At 33.9% G+C, this 18,544-nt stretch overlaps 1 protein-coding gene across 2 annotated transcripts in view; it reads right to left on the bottom strand.

The window, feature by feature from the left end:
• The window catches only part of FBXW4 (F-box and WD repeat domain containing 4), a 621,158-nt gene that overhangs the window by 229,702 nt on the left and 372,912 nt on the right, over positions 1 to 18,544 (bottom strand). For both annotated transcript variants that reach the window (XM_053692483.1, XM_053692484.1), the window contains exon 6: positions 7,527 to 7,592. In XM_053692483.1, coding sequence (XP_053548458.1) covers positions 7,527 to 7,592 — 66 coding nt within the window. The remainder of the gene's footprint in view (positions 1 to 7,526; positions 7,593 to 18,544) is intronic.

Genomic DNA, 18,544 nt, shown 5'->3' with positions numbered 1-18,544 from the left:
ACTAGGCCCCAATAAAGTTTTATCACCAAAGCATATATAAAAACGATTAAACATGCCAGCAAACATTTTATATTGTAAATATCATAAGGGTATTACCCCTGGGAGTAAGCATGATACCAGTCGTTATTAAATCACTGTATTCAGGCTTAACTTACATTAATCCGGTATCAGCAGCATTTTCTAGTGTTTTCCATCTCTAGAAAAAATTATAACTGCACATACCTGATAGCAGAATAAACTGCACGCCATTCTCTCGCTGAAGTTACCTCATCTGTGTAATCCCCTCAGACATATGTGAGAACAGCAATGGATCTTAGTTATAACCTGCTAAGATCCTAGAAACCTCAGGCAGATTCTTCTTCTATTTACTGCCTGAGATAAAATAGCACAACTCTGGTACTATTTAAAAATAACAAACTTTTGATTGAAGAAAATAAACTACCTATATTTAACCACTCTCTCCTACAACGTCCATGCTTGTTGAGAGTTTCAAGAGAATGACTGGCTATGACAGTTAGGGGAGGAGCTATATTACAGCTCTGCTGTGGGTGTCCTCTTGCAACTTCCTGTTGGGAATGAGAATATCCCACAAGTAATGGATGATCCGTGGACTGGATACACCTTACAAGAGAAATATGTTCCACTTGGAGTGACGGTGGTAACTGATTATTGAAGGAGTATAATACTACGATTTCTAGCTTTAGCACCAGGCGTAGTAGAGGTGGATTACTACCACTATATATATACATATATATATATATATATATATATATATATATACATACACTGTATATATATGTATATATATATATATATATATATTCAAAGGTGGATACAGCGCCTATATGTCCAATATACTGATGTGGTATGTGAGGAATAAAGGATGGGAAAAGCAAATAAGAACATAGAAAATAAAAGAAAAAATAAAAGAAAAATATATATATATTAAAATAAAATAACAATAAAAGGTCCAGCTAAAAATAGCATATAAAGTATATAAACTCTGAAACGATGTTCATATGAGTCCTAGAAGTAATATAAATCGTAGTGAATCTCCAGATGTAGTGGTTGTATAGATATAGTTGGTATATAATACCCTTACCAGATATTACCTCAATCGAATGAGGTAAGTATGCCGCACTGGGGGTATATATAGATGATTGGGTTTCCTCCTTGTATCCTGCTTGTGGTGTTCGTTGACCTCTTGGAGTATGCAGGGATATGCCTCTGATGATGAATAGATCCCTTATACTTCCTATGGATTCGTGGTTGGCCTCTTGGAGAAGTATAAGGGATCTATTCATCATCAGAGGCATATCCCTGCATACTCCAAGAGGTCAACGAACACCACAAGCAGGATACAAGGAGGAAACCCAATCATCTATATATACCCCCAGTGCGGCATACTTACCTCATTCGATTGAGGTAATATCTGGTAAGGGTATTATATACCAACTATATCTATACAACCACTACATCTGGAGATTCACTACGATTTATATTACTTCTAGGACTCATATGAACATCGTTTCAGAGTTTATATACTTTATATGCTATTTTTAGCTGGACCTTTTATTGTTATTTTATTTTAATATATATATATTTTTCTTTTATTTTTTCTTTTATTTTCTATGTTCTTATTTGCTTTTCCCATCCTTTATTCCTCACATACCACATCAGTATATTGGACATATAGGCGCTGTATCCACCTTTGAATATATATTCTCTTTTACTGTCTAGGGCTTCACAACCCTCCCAGTATATGTCCTATACAGCTGCCACTATTTCCTATACACCTTCTGACCAGCGCCCACAACAGAGTATCACTTGTGTCAACTCAGTACACTGAGGAGACACATTTTACTTATTTCTACATATATATATATATATGTATATATATATATATATATATATATATATATATAAATCAGTGGTTTGAGTGATAAAGTAAATCCACTTATGTTAACAACAGTAGTAGCAATATCATTATAAATATTTCCCTCAACAAATTAACAGTGTGAATAGATGTGGGGAAAAATAGGAAAATGAGTCTCGGCTAGCTCTGCATAATGGCGTGGGTAGCGATTGTACAGTATTGTCACTTCAAGAGTCTAGTCCTAGTAGGTTGTGACAATACATGGTTTGGAAATGATTCCGTTTTACCCCCTATCAGCTAAACATAGAAACAAAATACAATCAGCATGCGTTGTTTAGCGCTGTGGTATCAATGCTGTATATATCAACAGATTACTAGCGTAACTGAATGTAAATATATTTTTTATAGGTAATTGCATCCAAGGCTGGCTACACAAAATTAGTAGAATCTTAAAGCTCTGTTTAAATAACAGCTAGGTAACGTAATTTATTAGCCTATATCATTAATACCAAACCTCAGTCAAGGAATAATACGATATGGGTTCATTAGGGAACCATATTAATAAAATACTAATACCCACGCTAGAATCGGGTGTACCATACGTATTAGTAGTCTAGGGGTAAGAACCACCCCAATAGATAAATTGTCAGCCATCAACTAGAATAGTTTACTGGGAATTACACTAGGTCTAATAATATAAGTAGCTCCAATTATCCACTATTGCTCGTTAAAACTGGAGACTAGGTGTCCCCGCTTCTCCTGACATGTTTCACCTTTCGGCTTTGTCAAAGGTGGGGCGTCTGCCTTCAAGACGATAATTTATAGGCTGAATAGTTTGTGATGTCACATTCTCTCTTTCAACTTATTGGCCCTTAGCGAAACCACTATTGATTGGGGGGAGGGGGGGCTTTGTTACTGACCATTCATGATGAAGAATATGTGTTATGAGAGTGTATATCCTGTTGCTTGGCAACCGAAACGTATAATTAGACATATTCCTTTAATTATGTCGACGAAGCCATAGTACAAGTTTTACTATAGTTACCGTGATCTAACAGTGCCCTTTTTATATTTTAGACATATTCGTCAATGGTGCCAAAGAAGCAATGTAGGCAGATTAATTTATCACCTTCTTCGTGCACCCAATTTTTATTATTTGACTATATCTGCTATTATATCATTGTATTAGAAGACTGTAGATTAGGCATGGCCATATTCCAGAGTCCACAATCCAAATAGAGGTCCCAGGGGGCCCGGAATGTGTTTATACGCGGTCTAGGGGGCAAATTATACTGTTGCTATTAATATTATCAGATGGAAGTGGGGGATATCTTTATTTAGTGCATTATGTGATTCCTAAGTTCTCCTGCTGTAACTGTTCCACAATCCAAATGGAAAAGGATACTTAAATAATTAGACTGGTCCTATGGATAAGTTAATTCTACAATGTCCCAGACGTATAGATTAGTATTAGGGAAGCAAATAATGAAGAGTGAAAAGTGCATTCAAAGTGGGTGCATGAATGTGAACAAATACGTAAATTAAAGAGGTTAACTTGGGGGATACTTACTACAAGTAATAAATGATGTGACATGTGCAACGTTCCCATCCTATTAAATGTGAGACCGGGGGTAAAAAAGTGCTAGGTTAGATCAAACCGTGTTGTTATAAGTATTACAATTAAAAAATTAAATGGGGATTAATTAAGGAGACTAAATCCCAAATTGTGTGAGATATTGTTATTCACAGTGTTGCATAGCATTGGTATGTGATACCTAATACGAGGGGGATACATGTATACTCTCATAGGAAACAGTAATAATTGTTTTGCTCATTGAGCCCTTTGGGATAGACACAATCTATTAGGTATATCCACCTGCATTCAGCTCTAAGTAGAGCTTGTTCAAGATTGCCTCCTCTAATTCCTAGAGAGATTTTCTCAATCCCCTGGCATTTGAGGTCTCAAACATAAAAATAAAAATAACATTAGCTCTCCTCTGGGGATTCGTATATTGAAACTTAATTAAAGTGCTGAAAGGACTACTGATTGGATCATCATGGCGGCTTTGGACGCTTGGGAGGACCGCGTGCAGTCTCTCCTAGATAGTCATTTTCGGGAGCTGAGACAGAACCTACTGAGGATACCGAGTGCATTTCTACAGACCACAGCACAGAGGGAAGATTCTACCAACCTAAATCCTCAAAAGAGTGATGGCGGTGTTCGCATTGGCGATCAGATTGTTGAAGGTGAGCCTATCCCCCACCGTAGATCGGGTTACACTTCTGTTCACATATACATGGGTCTAGGAGATAAAGACTACATGCGGGAAGCTAATGCTACGCAGTTTGAGAGAGCTTTTAGTCCCCTGCCAGATGCGGCTAACCTCGGCTCCCTGCACTCACAATGAGAGGCTATGAGCTCAGTGGAACTACTAGAAATCTCCAACTACAAGATTTCTATTCCCAAGCACAAAACCTCTATGGAATACCAACAAGCTGTTAAACGTACACAATGCAGGACATCTTCCTATGCCGGCAAGAGCATATCTATGAACATCTATGAAAGAAGATCGGTTCTGATCCCACACATCTACCACATCTTACGTGCAGGTGTGGGCTAGTAACTTTTTCTGACTCAAGTACACAACCGTAGTTAATCTGTGTTTGTGCTAAGTTACCCTAATAGTTTCACAAATGTTATATATAGTAAGTTAACATAATAGTTTACACTGTTAATACATTATAAATATGCTTAGAGGTCTGTTATTAATTGAGGAAGAGAATTAGCCAATATTTCTATGTTTTTAGCAACACACTTTCTATTTAGACCAATATAACAGCAACCCATTTTTACTAACCATGAGGTCTGAGAATCTGCACTATTTTACTCAGCGGATATATGAAAAATGCTAGTGATATCACTAAATAAGTTGTCACTGTTAGCATATTTCAAGTTTAGGGTTTTTAAATAATTGAGTAAGCTAACTGGACTATAATAAATGTTTAAAAATAGCCTTATTTATATTTAGACTTATATAGGAGCAACCCACCTATGCTAATTAAGAGGCCTGAGAGCATACACTATATCACTTCAGATTTATGAAAAATGCTAGTGCTATTACTATACAAGTGGACAATGTTAACATATTATATGTTTAGAGGTCATTCTCTATCTGAGAGGGCTACTTTTCCTATAATATTATGTGTTTGGCAATAATCTTCTTTATTTTCAGACCCATATAAAAGCAACCTACCTGTACTAACCAAGAAGTCTGAGTGCAGGCACTATATCACTCAGCTGATACATGAAAAATACTAGAGCTCTTACTAAATAGTTTGACACTGTTAACACATTATATACGGTATTTAGGGGTCTTTTACTGCTTGAGAAAGCTAATAAGACTATAATTTTAAGTGTTTAAAATATCTTTATTTATATTTAGACTTATATAGATGTAACCCACTCATGCTAACCAAGAGGTCTGAGAGCATAAGAGCAGACACTGTTTCATCCTGCATATATCTGAAAAATGCATATTGCTGAATTGTAGCATGCACTCCCAATCACACTTGCCTAAGAGAAATGTTCACAAATAAAGCTGGCTCCATAACATGTTTCTCACTATAATTGTTGAAATGTAGTCCCTTATATAAGGTCCAACTCCTATAGTCAAACACTTAGCCCAATATAGTTTTTGACAACGCTCATATTGACTCAGTTAGCCACCTCTAAATAAGAAGGTTCCATTAGAGCTATACCTTTTACAAGCTAGGACACGGCTGAGGTTTCCAATTGTATTGTCCTTTACTATGGAGAGCTACATTAGTACAATTATGTATAGGACTATTACAACCTCATTATAATATATAAAACCATAAATTTGGTCTGTGCTAATTGGCTGGGGATGAGAAGCGTGCTGTCTGCGGCCAAGACAGCTTGTTGTCTATATATTATAAGGCATAGAAAAATTAACCCCTAACTCAATTTTACTTCATATTATAGGTCTATATCTAAGGTATATTTTTATTATTATGCAGATTGGGACTCAGCAATAACATAGGTTATGGTCACCCTAATAGGAAATGATCTTCTTCTAATTCTACCCTACTGAAGACTCATTACTACTATTTTTTGAACTGGCTATAGATCTTTACTTTCAGCAATAGGGGCTAACTTGTACATGTTCTGATATTGACTATGTAAACACACACTTAAAAAATTATATATATATTAACGATCTTTACATAGCACACAGCATCCTCTTTCCACATAGAATAAACACTATTTTGGTTTTATAATAGTATAGAGTACTCAATTTGTCCAGTTATATAATCCATATACGATATCAGTTGTTAATTCACTTTTAATCTATATAGGTCCAAAAGTGACCTTTTTCAAACATCAATATTCCTCTCCCTGGTTTTATGAGTGATCTTAGGTCCAAGAGTGGCATTCAGGGTTTCTTTTGAGGAATTTAAAAAAGAAAACGTAAAACTGAGGTTTAAGACGCCTATTTCTTGTTTATCATTGTGAAACCTGTCATCGTGTTAATAGTCATTGTTAGACTGAAACTTATGTCATTACTGTTTTGTTTTTGGCTTTCAAAATACGTTGTATATTTTGTATAACCTCAATTAAAAAAAAAAAAATCCCAAGTCAGGGATTCAGAGACAGAATGCCAGCACTAAGGGATACTGCAACACTCTCCTGAGAGGAATTATCTCTTAAAGGAAAAACAAAGTTTGAAAGGTTTGTGCATTTATCTTTTGCGAAAAGCCAAATTAGTGCAGTCAGTTATACCTGTTAGTAAGTTTTTTTGCCAGACCTGTATATAAATAGACTATATTTTATAAAGCTACAACCGTGTGCGGTGTTTCCAGCTTTAAAGACTGTGTGGCTGTAAGATCCCAGGCCACAATATATATATATATATATATATATATACACACACACATACATATATATATATATATATATACACACACACATACATATATATATATATATATATATATATATATACACATACATATATATATATATATATATATATATACACATACATATATATATATATATATATATATATATATATACACATACATATACATATATATATATATATATATATATATATATATATATATATATATATATACTACTCCTCACACTGTAGTCTACTAGTCAGGGGATAAAAGTTACTTGCCCAGAGGTCTTGCACAAACCTGGTGTAATAGACCTTTTTCACAGAAGTCATTTTTACATGAAATAGTAGAACAAATACAGTTGTTAGCACAGACATTAATTAGGGTTCCATTCCATTTAGGTTTACGAGAACCAGGTCCCTGCTATTGCTGAAGTGTAAGGGGAGGTCACACTAAATACTTGCCACTTTAGCCTATAGAAGCTGTCTTTTTTTCTGTTTAATACTGCATACAAATATCCTGTATTTTCTGGTTGTATTCTAATAAAGAGACTGAGAAATAATTATAAATGGTCATTATACCATTGCTAAAACAAATCGAATGGTGGTCTAAGACTTTTGCTCTGTACTGTATATACATACACACACACACAGACATATACATTGCCTTTGAGTACTTATTATTAAACTCATTGATAAAGTACAATATGTCAAGTAGATATTACCTTTGCAGGTCCCAAATCCTCAGCGGTGCAACGTGGTCACAACAAGCTGTTCCCGTAACAAAAGAACTGCAAACAAAGCATAAAGGAAATCAGATTTAAAAGCAAACTACAGACCTTGAGGACCATCAATTTAATGAAACAGAGAAGGGGGTAACAGACTGTTTAGTTAGTGTCCTTGTGTCAATCTTGTTTAATCCTGCACTTGGACGCCAAGTGTCACAATAGCATAACAATATTTCCAAGTGTTCTACACACGTTTGTGGCTTTTAGAAACAAAACTAATATGAGATTATGCAGAACATAGTTACTTTATGGATTATTTTTGCAATTTTGTGTTTAAGCTTATAACATGTATAATTACTATCATTATATACTAAATATCTGATACGAATCCAACTATTAATTATCTGTGTGTTTAAAAGTTAGACAACTGTGTACCTGGAAAAAGAAAAGCTAAAAATATGTATATCCATATAGCCCTGCAAATGGACTAAAACTAAAAGTAGCAATTTTAATTTTAAAGTCATGCATTTGTATCTTATCCATGTGTTAAACTGTATAGCCCATGTACTATTTTGCTTTTAAAACAGGGCTATAAAACGCGTGGCAACCCCATCAAAAAAGTCTGCTTTGTACAGTTTCATGTATGTTTACCCAATAAGAGTACCAACATCAGAGTATCAAACTACATTGCATATCCCTATTGGGAGGTTTTAATTAATTAATTAATTAATTAAACAGCAGAATGTCAGATTCAAATCTACTAGAATGTAGGGGCCAGAGTGTGTTACATTTTATGAAATACGTCAAGTTCATGTATTGAATTAGTATTTTCATTGATCAAAACAGTATATAACCAGTACCACATAGATAATCAGCTTTAAAATATCACACATGTACTTTCTTTTGCCAGACCTGCCCTACTAAGCCTTGTATTGTAGGACACTAAGAAGTACTGTCTTACATAAGTCAGTGGTCCCTTACACTACTTTTCTAGTGCAGTTCACTATTCCATTTATTTCTGGCAAAATACTAAGGGACATTAAACACACATGATTTATTACATGATTTAGAAAGAACATGCAATTTTAAACAACTTTCCAATTTACTTCAATGATCTAATTACCTTAATTATCTTGATATCCTTTGTTGAAAAGCATATATAAATAGGCTCAGTAGCTGCTGATTGGTGGCTGCACATAGATGCCTCTTGTGTTTGGCTCACACATGTGCACTGCTATTTATTCAAAAAAGGATATCTAAAGAATTAAGCTAATTAGTTAATAGAAGTGTCTAAAATTGTATTCTCTATCTGAATCATGAAAAAAAATATTGGGTTTCATGTCTTTTTAAAGGGACAGTCAATACCATAATTTTTGTTGTTTAAAAAGAAAGATAATCCCTTTATTACCCATTCCCCAGTTTTGCATAACCAACACAGTAATAATAATACACGTTTTACCTCTGTAATTACCTAGTAACTGAGCTTCTGCTGACTGCCCCCTTATTTCAGTTCTTTTGACAGACTTGCATTTTAGCCAATCAGTGCTCACTCCTAGGTCACTTCACGTGCATGAGCTCAATGTTATCTATATGAAACACATTAACTAATGCCTACTAGTAGTCAAAATGCATTCAGATTAGAGTCAGTCTTCAAGGTCTAAGAAATTAGCATATGAACCTCCTAAGTTTAGCTTTCAACTAAGAATACAGAGAGAACAAAGCAAAACTGGTGATAAAAGGAAATTGGGAAGTTGTTTAAAATTACATTCCCTATTTAAATCATGAAAGGTTTTTTTGGACTTGACTGTCCTTTTAAGAATTTATGACATGACTGCTTAGCAAAATTAAAATCATATATTTACTGTATATGTAGAAAGATAAATATTTCAAGTGGCAATATTGTGGTGACAATGTGGCTTCAAAAAAATGATATGTAGTGATAGTAGATCAAAAATGACACTAAAAGCTTTACAATAAACCTATGTAAAGTTTTAAACATAATGCAAAATATCAAGAATGTAAAATGAATTTGTTATATTACATTATATATTTATCTTTTGTATAATGCTATAATGACAAAAAAGTAGTTTTTAAAAAATAAGACTTTAATATTTTACAAAAGCTTATACAGAATTTTTCTAGAATTTTTTTTAAATTAAGATCTATAGTATTTTTTGTAATTTCAAAAGGATTTCTAAAGATTGGACATTACTGCAAAATATATATATATATATATATATATATATATATATATATATATATATATATATATATATATATATATATATATATATATATATATATATATATATATATATATATATATATAAATAAAAGAATGAAAAACAACCAAACTTGCACACTCTGGTCTTTTTAGATAGTGGACAGTTGTGACGTTTCGGGGACAAAGTATCACCTTCCTCAGATGGTCTGAGGAAGGGGATACTTTGTCCCTGTCACGTCACAGTAAATTATCTAAAATGACCAGAGAGTGCAAGTTTGGTTGTTTTTCATTCTTATATTCAATTCCACTAGCACCCTGGCAGTTGATGTTTGCTATATATATATATATATATATATATATATATATATATATATATATACACATACACACACAGTATATATATATATATATATATATATATATATATATATACAGTTTATATATACAGTGGATATAAAAAAGTCTACACACCCCTGTTAAAACGCAGTAAACACAATTGATTGATAATAAATGGCTTCAGCCAAACACTAACCACGAATGAAAGAAAAGTTTTTGTGTTATCATTCATATTCTCTGAAAAATGGCCAAGAAATCATAAATTCTGCCAGGGTATGTAAACTTATGAGCACAACTGTGTATATATATATATATATATATATATATATATATATATATACATACACACGCATACACCGATTTGCATAAATAAATTGATAATAGGAGTAAATTAGAAAGTTGCTTAAAATTGCATGCTCTATCTGAATTATGAAAGAAAAAAAAATTGGGTTTCATATCCCTTAAATTACATACACAATTTTCATAACTGAGTCAGAAGCTCTGTATAAAAAAACTGGCAACACAATTTATGCAAATATGAATCCTCATTTTTTTACATATTGTAATTTTCGTCAAGGGATCAAATCAGTGTTCTCAATGGAGCAGAATACCTGAACTATATAAACAAACCGTTTAACATCATTTTCAAATATTCAATTAAAATTCAACCCCATAACCAATGTTGTTTTCATTCATTTTAAAATATATGGTATAAAATAAGCATAATTTGTTATAATGCCATGAGATTAAAAAATAAATAGCTATATATAGTTATATATTTGAATCCCAAATCGATGGTTAAATAATTCTCACTAAACAAATTATTAAAAAAATGATAATGAAATGACTAAAAAAGAAATGTTCATAATCATATCATATTGCTAATAATATAAAACTATTTACTGTTTTATATAGCCTTTAGATAACAACGGGAAAGATTTTACGAGTGGAGCACAAAATATCTGCGCTCCACTCGGAATACCAGCACACACAATTGAACACGCTTCCATAGGCTCCAATGGAAGCCTCGTTCTCATGCCGTGAGACACGGCATGAGAACCTTATGCAGCGAAGGGGGTAATTTGTGCAATGGATTTAAATATGTATGTATATGAATATATACATATATATTTATGTGTATAATGAAGGACAAAGGTGAGAATTCCAAACAGCATGCAGACCAGAACGATCCAAAGGTAAAAGAAGTGGCAAAACAACCAGGTCTGACGCATTTCAGCTCAGCAGAGCCATACTCATAGACCTCATATAAGCATATACATACATATTTACAGGGAACACACACACTTTCCATAGACCGCTATTTAAAGGCACTTTTCAGTGCTGTTATTTTTCTAACACCCCACAACCATCAAATTTAAACACTAAAATACTTTAATTTGGGGCACTTTATGAAAATTAACCAGAGATCTGATCTCTGGTTAATTTTTGGAGCGCTAATTGCTACTGTGAGCTCGCGGGAGCAATAACCAGTCACTTGTAATAGCTGGTTATTTATTGTGCGCCTTTAAATGGGCAAATTTTCCTGTTTACGGGTGCAAAGTAAATTTGTGCTCCACTTAAAAATAATATGATTAAAATTTGTAGCATGTCTGATTTTTATATATAATTGAAATACCCACTACATTATTTATTAACAAGATGAGAACAATGACTAAAACAGAAATGTGCCTTTGGAGAATATGTGAAACCAATTAAAAATATTAAATTATTAGAAAATACAAATATCAGACATTTGATAATATTTTAATAATTTACACAATAAACAAAATAATGGTTCTATTTTGCAGTATCAGTTAAAAATAATGGTAAACTCAAAAAACACTAAAAAATAAAAAAAAAAGAGTAAAATTAATCAGAAACTGTGACCAAATAGAATTATATCTGTCTGCAGATTTGGGTATCTATATGAATAGCAGGTTTGAAATAAAACAAAAAATGTTTTGGCTGTCAGTGATAAACAATCAAAAATACATTCAATTAAAAATAAAATCTAGTAAAGAAGCAAGTTGAAACATCTTCATGGATGCAGTACACAGAATATTTTTCCTTCTAAAAATATAAATTTGTCTCAACCAGTTGTTCTTCAAATTGGTTATTGAAGTACTAAGTGACAAATAATACATTTCTGTCCTACATAATCCATAAATAACTATCAAAGCCAATTACTGTAGTAACACATCAGCCTCACAAACAAAATAGCCACCAATCTACTGCTTAAATCGTCAAGATGAAAAGAAAATTAAAATGTAAACAAAGAAAAGAGACAAGCAATTTTCAAGAAGGTATGCAGCAGTACTGATTGTCCATGTCCACAGGTCTAAAATTAACATCAAGGTAAATCAATAGTGAAGATAGAGGGAGGGAATCAACGCTGTAATCCCTGCCACTCCAGCAAATCTGACCTCCCAGTAGGCTTGCAGTAGGGATTAATAACTCTACACACTGGTCCATTGCCCCTAGACCCCCCTTCTTTCACCTCTTATTACATGAGTATGTCTGTTCCCCTAACAGACTAAAATGAAACTAGTTTCCCTCCCTATATTGTCTTAACACTTTTTCCTCCAGGTGCATATTGAGCTGCTGGTTTACTGAGTGAGCCGTGTCCCACCAAGATACCTGTGGTTTTCCCACCACCTTGATCTTTACACTCCACCGCTCCTCTTCTTCAGTACAAGAGACTTGCTTCTTTATTCTTTTATAAAATTGGTCTTGCAATTTGTGTGGCAAAAAGTAAAAAAAAAAAAAAAAAAATACATCACTCTTTCTCATAGTTTCTTTGGATGTCTAAATAGCAAACTAAAAAAGTTTCACCATATGTCTGCTGTATCTTACTAAAGCAATTGTATCTTAAAAGATTTTGTTCAGAATGTGGAATAAATCTAAATTTATTAAAAGTGTTAAGTAGACATTAAAGGGATACTAAACCAGCAACTTTCTAATTTACTCCTATTAGCACTGCTGAATCTGTTAGCTCTGCGGAATCTGTTGGCGCTCTACAAATAACCAATAAGAATTATAATGATCAAATTTTCCTTGTTCTCTTGGTGTCTTTATTTGAAAAGCACGAATGTAAGCTTAAAGGGGCGCTCAGGTCAAATTAAATTTTCATGATTCAGATACAGCATGTGATTTTAAACAACTTTCCAATTTACTTCCATAAAAAAAAATGTGCAGTCTTTAATATTTACACTTTTTGAGTCACCAGCTCCTACTGAGCATGTGCAAGAATTCACAGACTATACGTATATACATTTGTGATTGGCTAATTGTTATCACATGGTACAGGGGGAGTGGAAATATACATAACTTTGAAATTTGTTAGAAAAATAATCTACTACTCATTTGAAATTCAGAGTAAATGCTATTGTAATTATCTTGTTATCTTGCATTTGTTGATTATGCAAATCTACTGCATTTACTGGTCAAAATTAAACTTGCATGATCAAGATAGAACAGGTATTTTTAAGGCACTTTTAAATTAACTTCTATTTTCAAATGTGCTTTGTTCTCTTGGTATCATATGTTATAAAATAATATGAACATATCCTTCACTAGTGGGAGTTAGCTGCTGATTGGTGCCTGCACAAATTTGTCTCATGTGATTGGCTAACTAGATGTAGTCATCTAGCTGCCAGTAGTGCATTGCTGTTCCTTAAGCAAAGGATAACAAGAGAATGAAGTAAATTTGTAGAAGAAGCAAATTGGAAAGATGTTTAAAATGTACTATCCAAATCATGAAAGAAAATTTTGGGGTTTCCTGTCACTTTAAGAGCCTGCCCATTTTTGGTTCAGCACCTGGGTAGCGCTTGCGGATTGGTGGCTAAATGTAGCCACCAATTATCAAGCTCTACCCAGGTTTCTGAACCAAAAATGGGCCGACTCCTAAGCTTACATTCCTGCTTTTAAAATAAAGATAGCAAGAGAATGAAGAAAATTTGATAATAGGAGTAAATTAGAAAGTTTCTTAAAATTGCATTCTCTATTTGAGTCATGAAAGAAAAAAAATTAAGTTTAGTATCCCTTTAAGTACAAAGCTTTATTTAGCTTTGTAGAGTTTAACTATGCGTAGAAAAAAAAAATCTTTATTTTGCCCACTTTAAAACAAGTGAATTCTGCAGAATTCAAAAATTCAGACCATACAGCATTCTACACCATTGCTTGATCAGTGCAGGAGCTTACTTATATCTGTCCCTAACTAGTCTCAAGGAGAGGATAAACAAACCCGAGAGGATTTCCAAACTAGTATGGTTCCTTAACTGTGAAATAATGCAGATTTTACTAAGAAAGTCATTTTAAAATGCTTCTAAAATGTTTTGTATGCAGATATTTTGCACTGCAATACATAGTTGCATATATATTTGTCACAATCTCTTTTTAACATTTAAAGGGAGTCAAAAAAGTTTTGTGATTAGGATAGAGCAAGCAATTTTAAAACACTTTTCAATTTAATTCTATTAACAGATCTATATCTCTTTATATCCTTAGCATATTTTCATGAGAGCATACTGAGTAAGGTTTGGTAGTGAAAACTGTATGTATAGCATTGTTACAAACACTGCTGATATATAGTGATTAAACCATATGCATGCTCATGATTCAGATAGAGCATGCAATTTTAAGCAACTTTCTAATTTACTCCTATTATCATTTTTTATTCGTTCTCTTGCTATCTTTATTTGAAAAAAAGAAGGCATCTAACCAAAGGAGCCAGACAATGTTTGGTTCAGAACCCTGGACAGCACTTGTTTATGGGGGGGGGGGGGGTGAATTTATCCACCCAGGTTGTTCACCAAAAATGGGCCGGCATTTAAACTTAAAATCTTGCTTTTCAATTAAAGATACAAAGAGAATGAAGAAAATTTGATAATAGGAGAACATTAGAAAGTTGCTCAAAATTGCATGCTCTATCTGAATCACAAAAGAAAAAAATGTGGGTTCAGTATCCCTTTAAGGCTACTTAGTTCTTCATAGAAAAAGTGAAGTTTCAAAATAGGATATCAAGAGGAAGAAATCAATTTGAAGAAGGAAGTAAAATGAAACGTTTGAAAATTGTGTGCATATGAATCATTAAACTTAAAAAATATTACAAACAACGTAAATGATCATATGCAACAGAAAAAATACCATTCAAAAATTATATAAGCGACGTAATGATGATCTGAAATTAAGCGTGATGCTGTGTAGTGTTATATATTATATTAATATACTTTTTACCCATGATTACCTGTGCAGACTTCCCCATTATTTCAGTGCTTTTGACAGACTTGCATTTTAGCCAACCAGTGCTGACTCGCAAATAACTCCACGGGAGTGAGCACAATGTTATCTGTATGACACACATGAACTAGCATTGTCTAGCTGTGAAAAACTGTCAAAATGCACTGAGATAAGAGGTGGCCTTCAAGAGCTTAAAACCTAGCAATAAGCCTATCTATGTTTAGCAGAGAGCAAAGCAAATTTGATAACAGTAAATTAAAAAGTTGTTGAAAATTACATGCCCTATCTGAATCATTAAAGTTTAATTTGGACTAGAGTGTCCCTTTAATATGTATTATACCATTCAAATCTAAAGTCTTTTGTAGACCAACTTGTGTCTGCTCTAAGAAAGGAAATTTCGCTGTGTATCTCAGGGAACTGTATAAGAATGATAGCTATAATACTAGCGTCAATACAGATATTAAATGGACAGTTAACATAGTTATTAATGTAACATAATTATGTGCAGAATTATATAACATTAACCTAGAAGAACCTGTACAAAAAATAAATTAAGCAAATTAATAATGTACCCCCCCCCCAAAGTGAATTACAAAGTCGCTGTCTAATCCCAGAGTGCCCGACTGCATTATTGAGCTAACTGTACCACGTTTCTGCCCTGGGTAAAGCAGTCGATAACTTTACCCAGCACTGGAGCGTGCTACAGTTAGTTAAACGGCGTGATCGAGCGTGCTGTGATTATACAGCGAGCCTCTGACATGGTTTTAAAAAACATCGGTAGAGAAGGAGGAGGCGATAAGGGTATAGTAAGTAAAACAATTTTTGTGGGGGGTTAAAACTTTCATTTGCTTTATTTTCTTACATGTATCACTAGGTTAAGGTTATATAATTCTGCACAGAATTATGTAACATTAATAACAATGTTGACTGTCATTTTAATTATTATTATTATAATTACTATGTCTTTATTAGTAATGCACCAACAGATTTATAGTCCAATACAGGGAGTACATTTCATTATACAAGAAGGAGAACCTCCAAGCTTAAAACAGAAACCATGAACAAGAATTAAAGGGACAGTAAACCTAAAATATAATGTTATATAATTCTGCACATAGTGCAGAATTATATAACATTATATTAGTGCTATCATTATTAAACCTTATATTCCCTTTTAATTTTTTTTAAAATATGCAAGTTTTTCAGACCCGCTCTCTGTACTCTGCTGAACGGGTCTGTTTTTATTCCACAGCGCATCGGGCCAGCTGTATAGTCACAGCCCGGCCCGACCGCGCCATAACACTAAGTGCAGCTCGCTCCTGCTGTCAGACAGAGCAGGAGCGAGCTGCACTTAGTGTTATGGCGTGGTCGGGCCGGGCTGTGACTATACAGCTGGCCCGATGCGCTGTGGAATAAAAACAGACCCGTTCAGCAGAGTACAGAGAGCGGGTCTGAAAAACTTGCATATTTTAAAAAAAATAAAAAGGGAATATAAGGTTTAATAATGATAGCACTAATATAATGTTATATAATTCTGCACTATGTGCAGAATTATATAACATTATATTTTAGGTTTACTGACACTTTAACAGTATACGACAGTGTCTTTTTGAAGTGCTCAGAGGAGCCACTAGTTCTGATATATAAGAGTATCAGAAAAAAATTATAAAGTGTTGATTATATTAAAGTAAATTTGGGCCTTGCTGATAGTGGAAAAAACTATACTTGGGTAGATATGCGAATAAAATGATAGGCATTAACATGATTCTTCTTTGATAAGGACAAAATAACCTGCAAATGGACCATAAAACAGAACATAAAACAAAAAAGTAAAAAAAACAGAATTTATGCTTACCTGATAAATTTCTTTCTCTTGTGATGTATCGAGTCCACGGATTCATCCATACTTGTGGGATATTCTCCTTCCCTACAGGAAGTGGCAAAGAGAGCACCCACAGCAGAGTTGTCTATATAGCTCCTCCCTTAGCTCCGTCCCCCAGTCATTCGACCGAAGGCTAGGAAGAAAAAGGAGAAACTATAGGGTGCAGTGGTGACTGAAGTTTTTTAATTAAAAATATACTACCTGTCTTAAACAGACAGGGCGGGCCGTGGACTTGATACATCACAAGAGAAAGAAATTTATCAGGTAAGCATAAATTCTGTTTTCTCTTGTAAGATGTATTGAGTCCACTGATTCATCCATACTTGTGGGATACCAATACCAAAGCTTTAGGACACGGATGAAGGGAGGGACAAGACAGGTACCCTAAACGGAAGGCACCAGTGCTTGTAAAACCTTTTTTCCAAAAAATAGCCACAGAAGAAGCAAAAGTATCAAATTTGTAAAATCACAAAAATCTGTTCAACATAAGCCTCATTTTTAAAAGCCCATGTGGAAGCCACTGCTCTAGTAGAATGAGCAGTAATTCTTTCAGGAGGCTGCTGGCCAGCAGTCTCATAAGCCAAACGGATGATGCTTTTCAGCCAAAAGGAAAGAGAGGTAGCCGTAGCCTTTTGACCTCTCCATTTACCAGAATAAACAACAAACAATGAAGATGTTTGACGGAAATCTTTAGTTGCTTGTAAGTAGAAGTTTAAAGCACGAACCACATCAAGATTGTGCAACAGACGTTCCTTCTTTGATGAAGGATTAGGACACAGAGAAGGAACAACAATCTCCTGATTGATATTCCTATTAGAAACAACCTTAGGAAGAAACCCAGGTTTGGTACGCAAAACCACCTTATCTGCATGGAAAACTAGGTAAGGTAAGTCACACTGTAAAGCAGATAACTCAGAAACTCTTCGAGCCGAAGAGATAGCTACTAAAACCAAAACTTTCCAAGATAGAAACTTAATATCTATGGAATGCATTGGTTCAAACGGAACCCCTTGAAGAACATTAAAAACCAAATTTAGGCTCCCATGGTGGAGCAACAGGTTTAAATACAGGCTTGATCCTGACCAAGGCCTGACTAATCGCTTGAACGTCTGGGATATCTGCCAGACGTTTGTGTAAAAGAATAGACAAAGAAGATATTTGTCCTTTTAAGGAACTAGCTGATAATCCCTTCTCCAATCCTTCTTGGAGAAAGGACAAAATTCTAGGAATCCTAATCTTACTCCATGAGTAACCCTTGGATTCACACCAACAAAGATATCTGCGCCAAATCTTATGATAGATTTTCCTGTTGACAGGCTTTCTAGCCTGAATCAG

Source organism: Bombina bombina, chromosome 9, assembly GCF_027579735.1.
Source record: "Bombina bombina isolate aBomBom1 chromosome 9, aBomBom1.pri, whole genome shotgun sequence".
Classification (NCBI taxonomy): domain Eukaryota; kingdom Metazoa; phylum Chordata; class Amphibia; order Anura; family Bombinatoridae; genus Bombina; species Bombina bombina.
The sequence above is the reverse complement of the archived record's forward strand: the minus strand, read 5'-3'. Positions and strand labels throughout refer to the sequence as shown.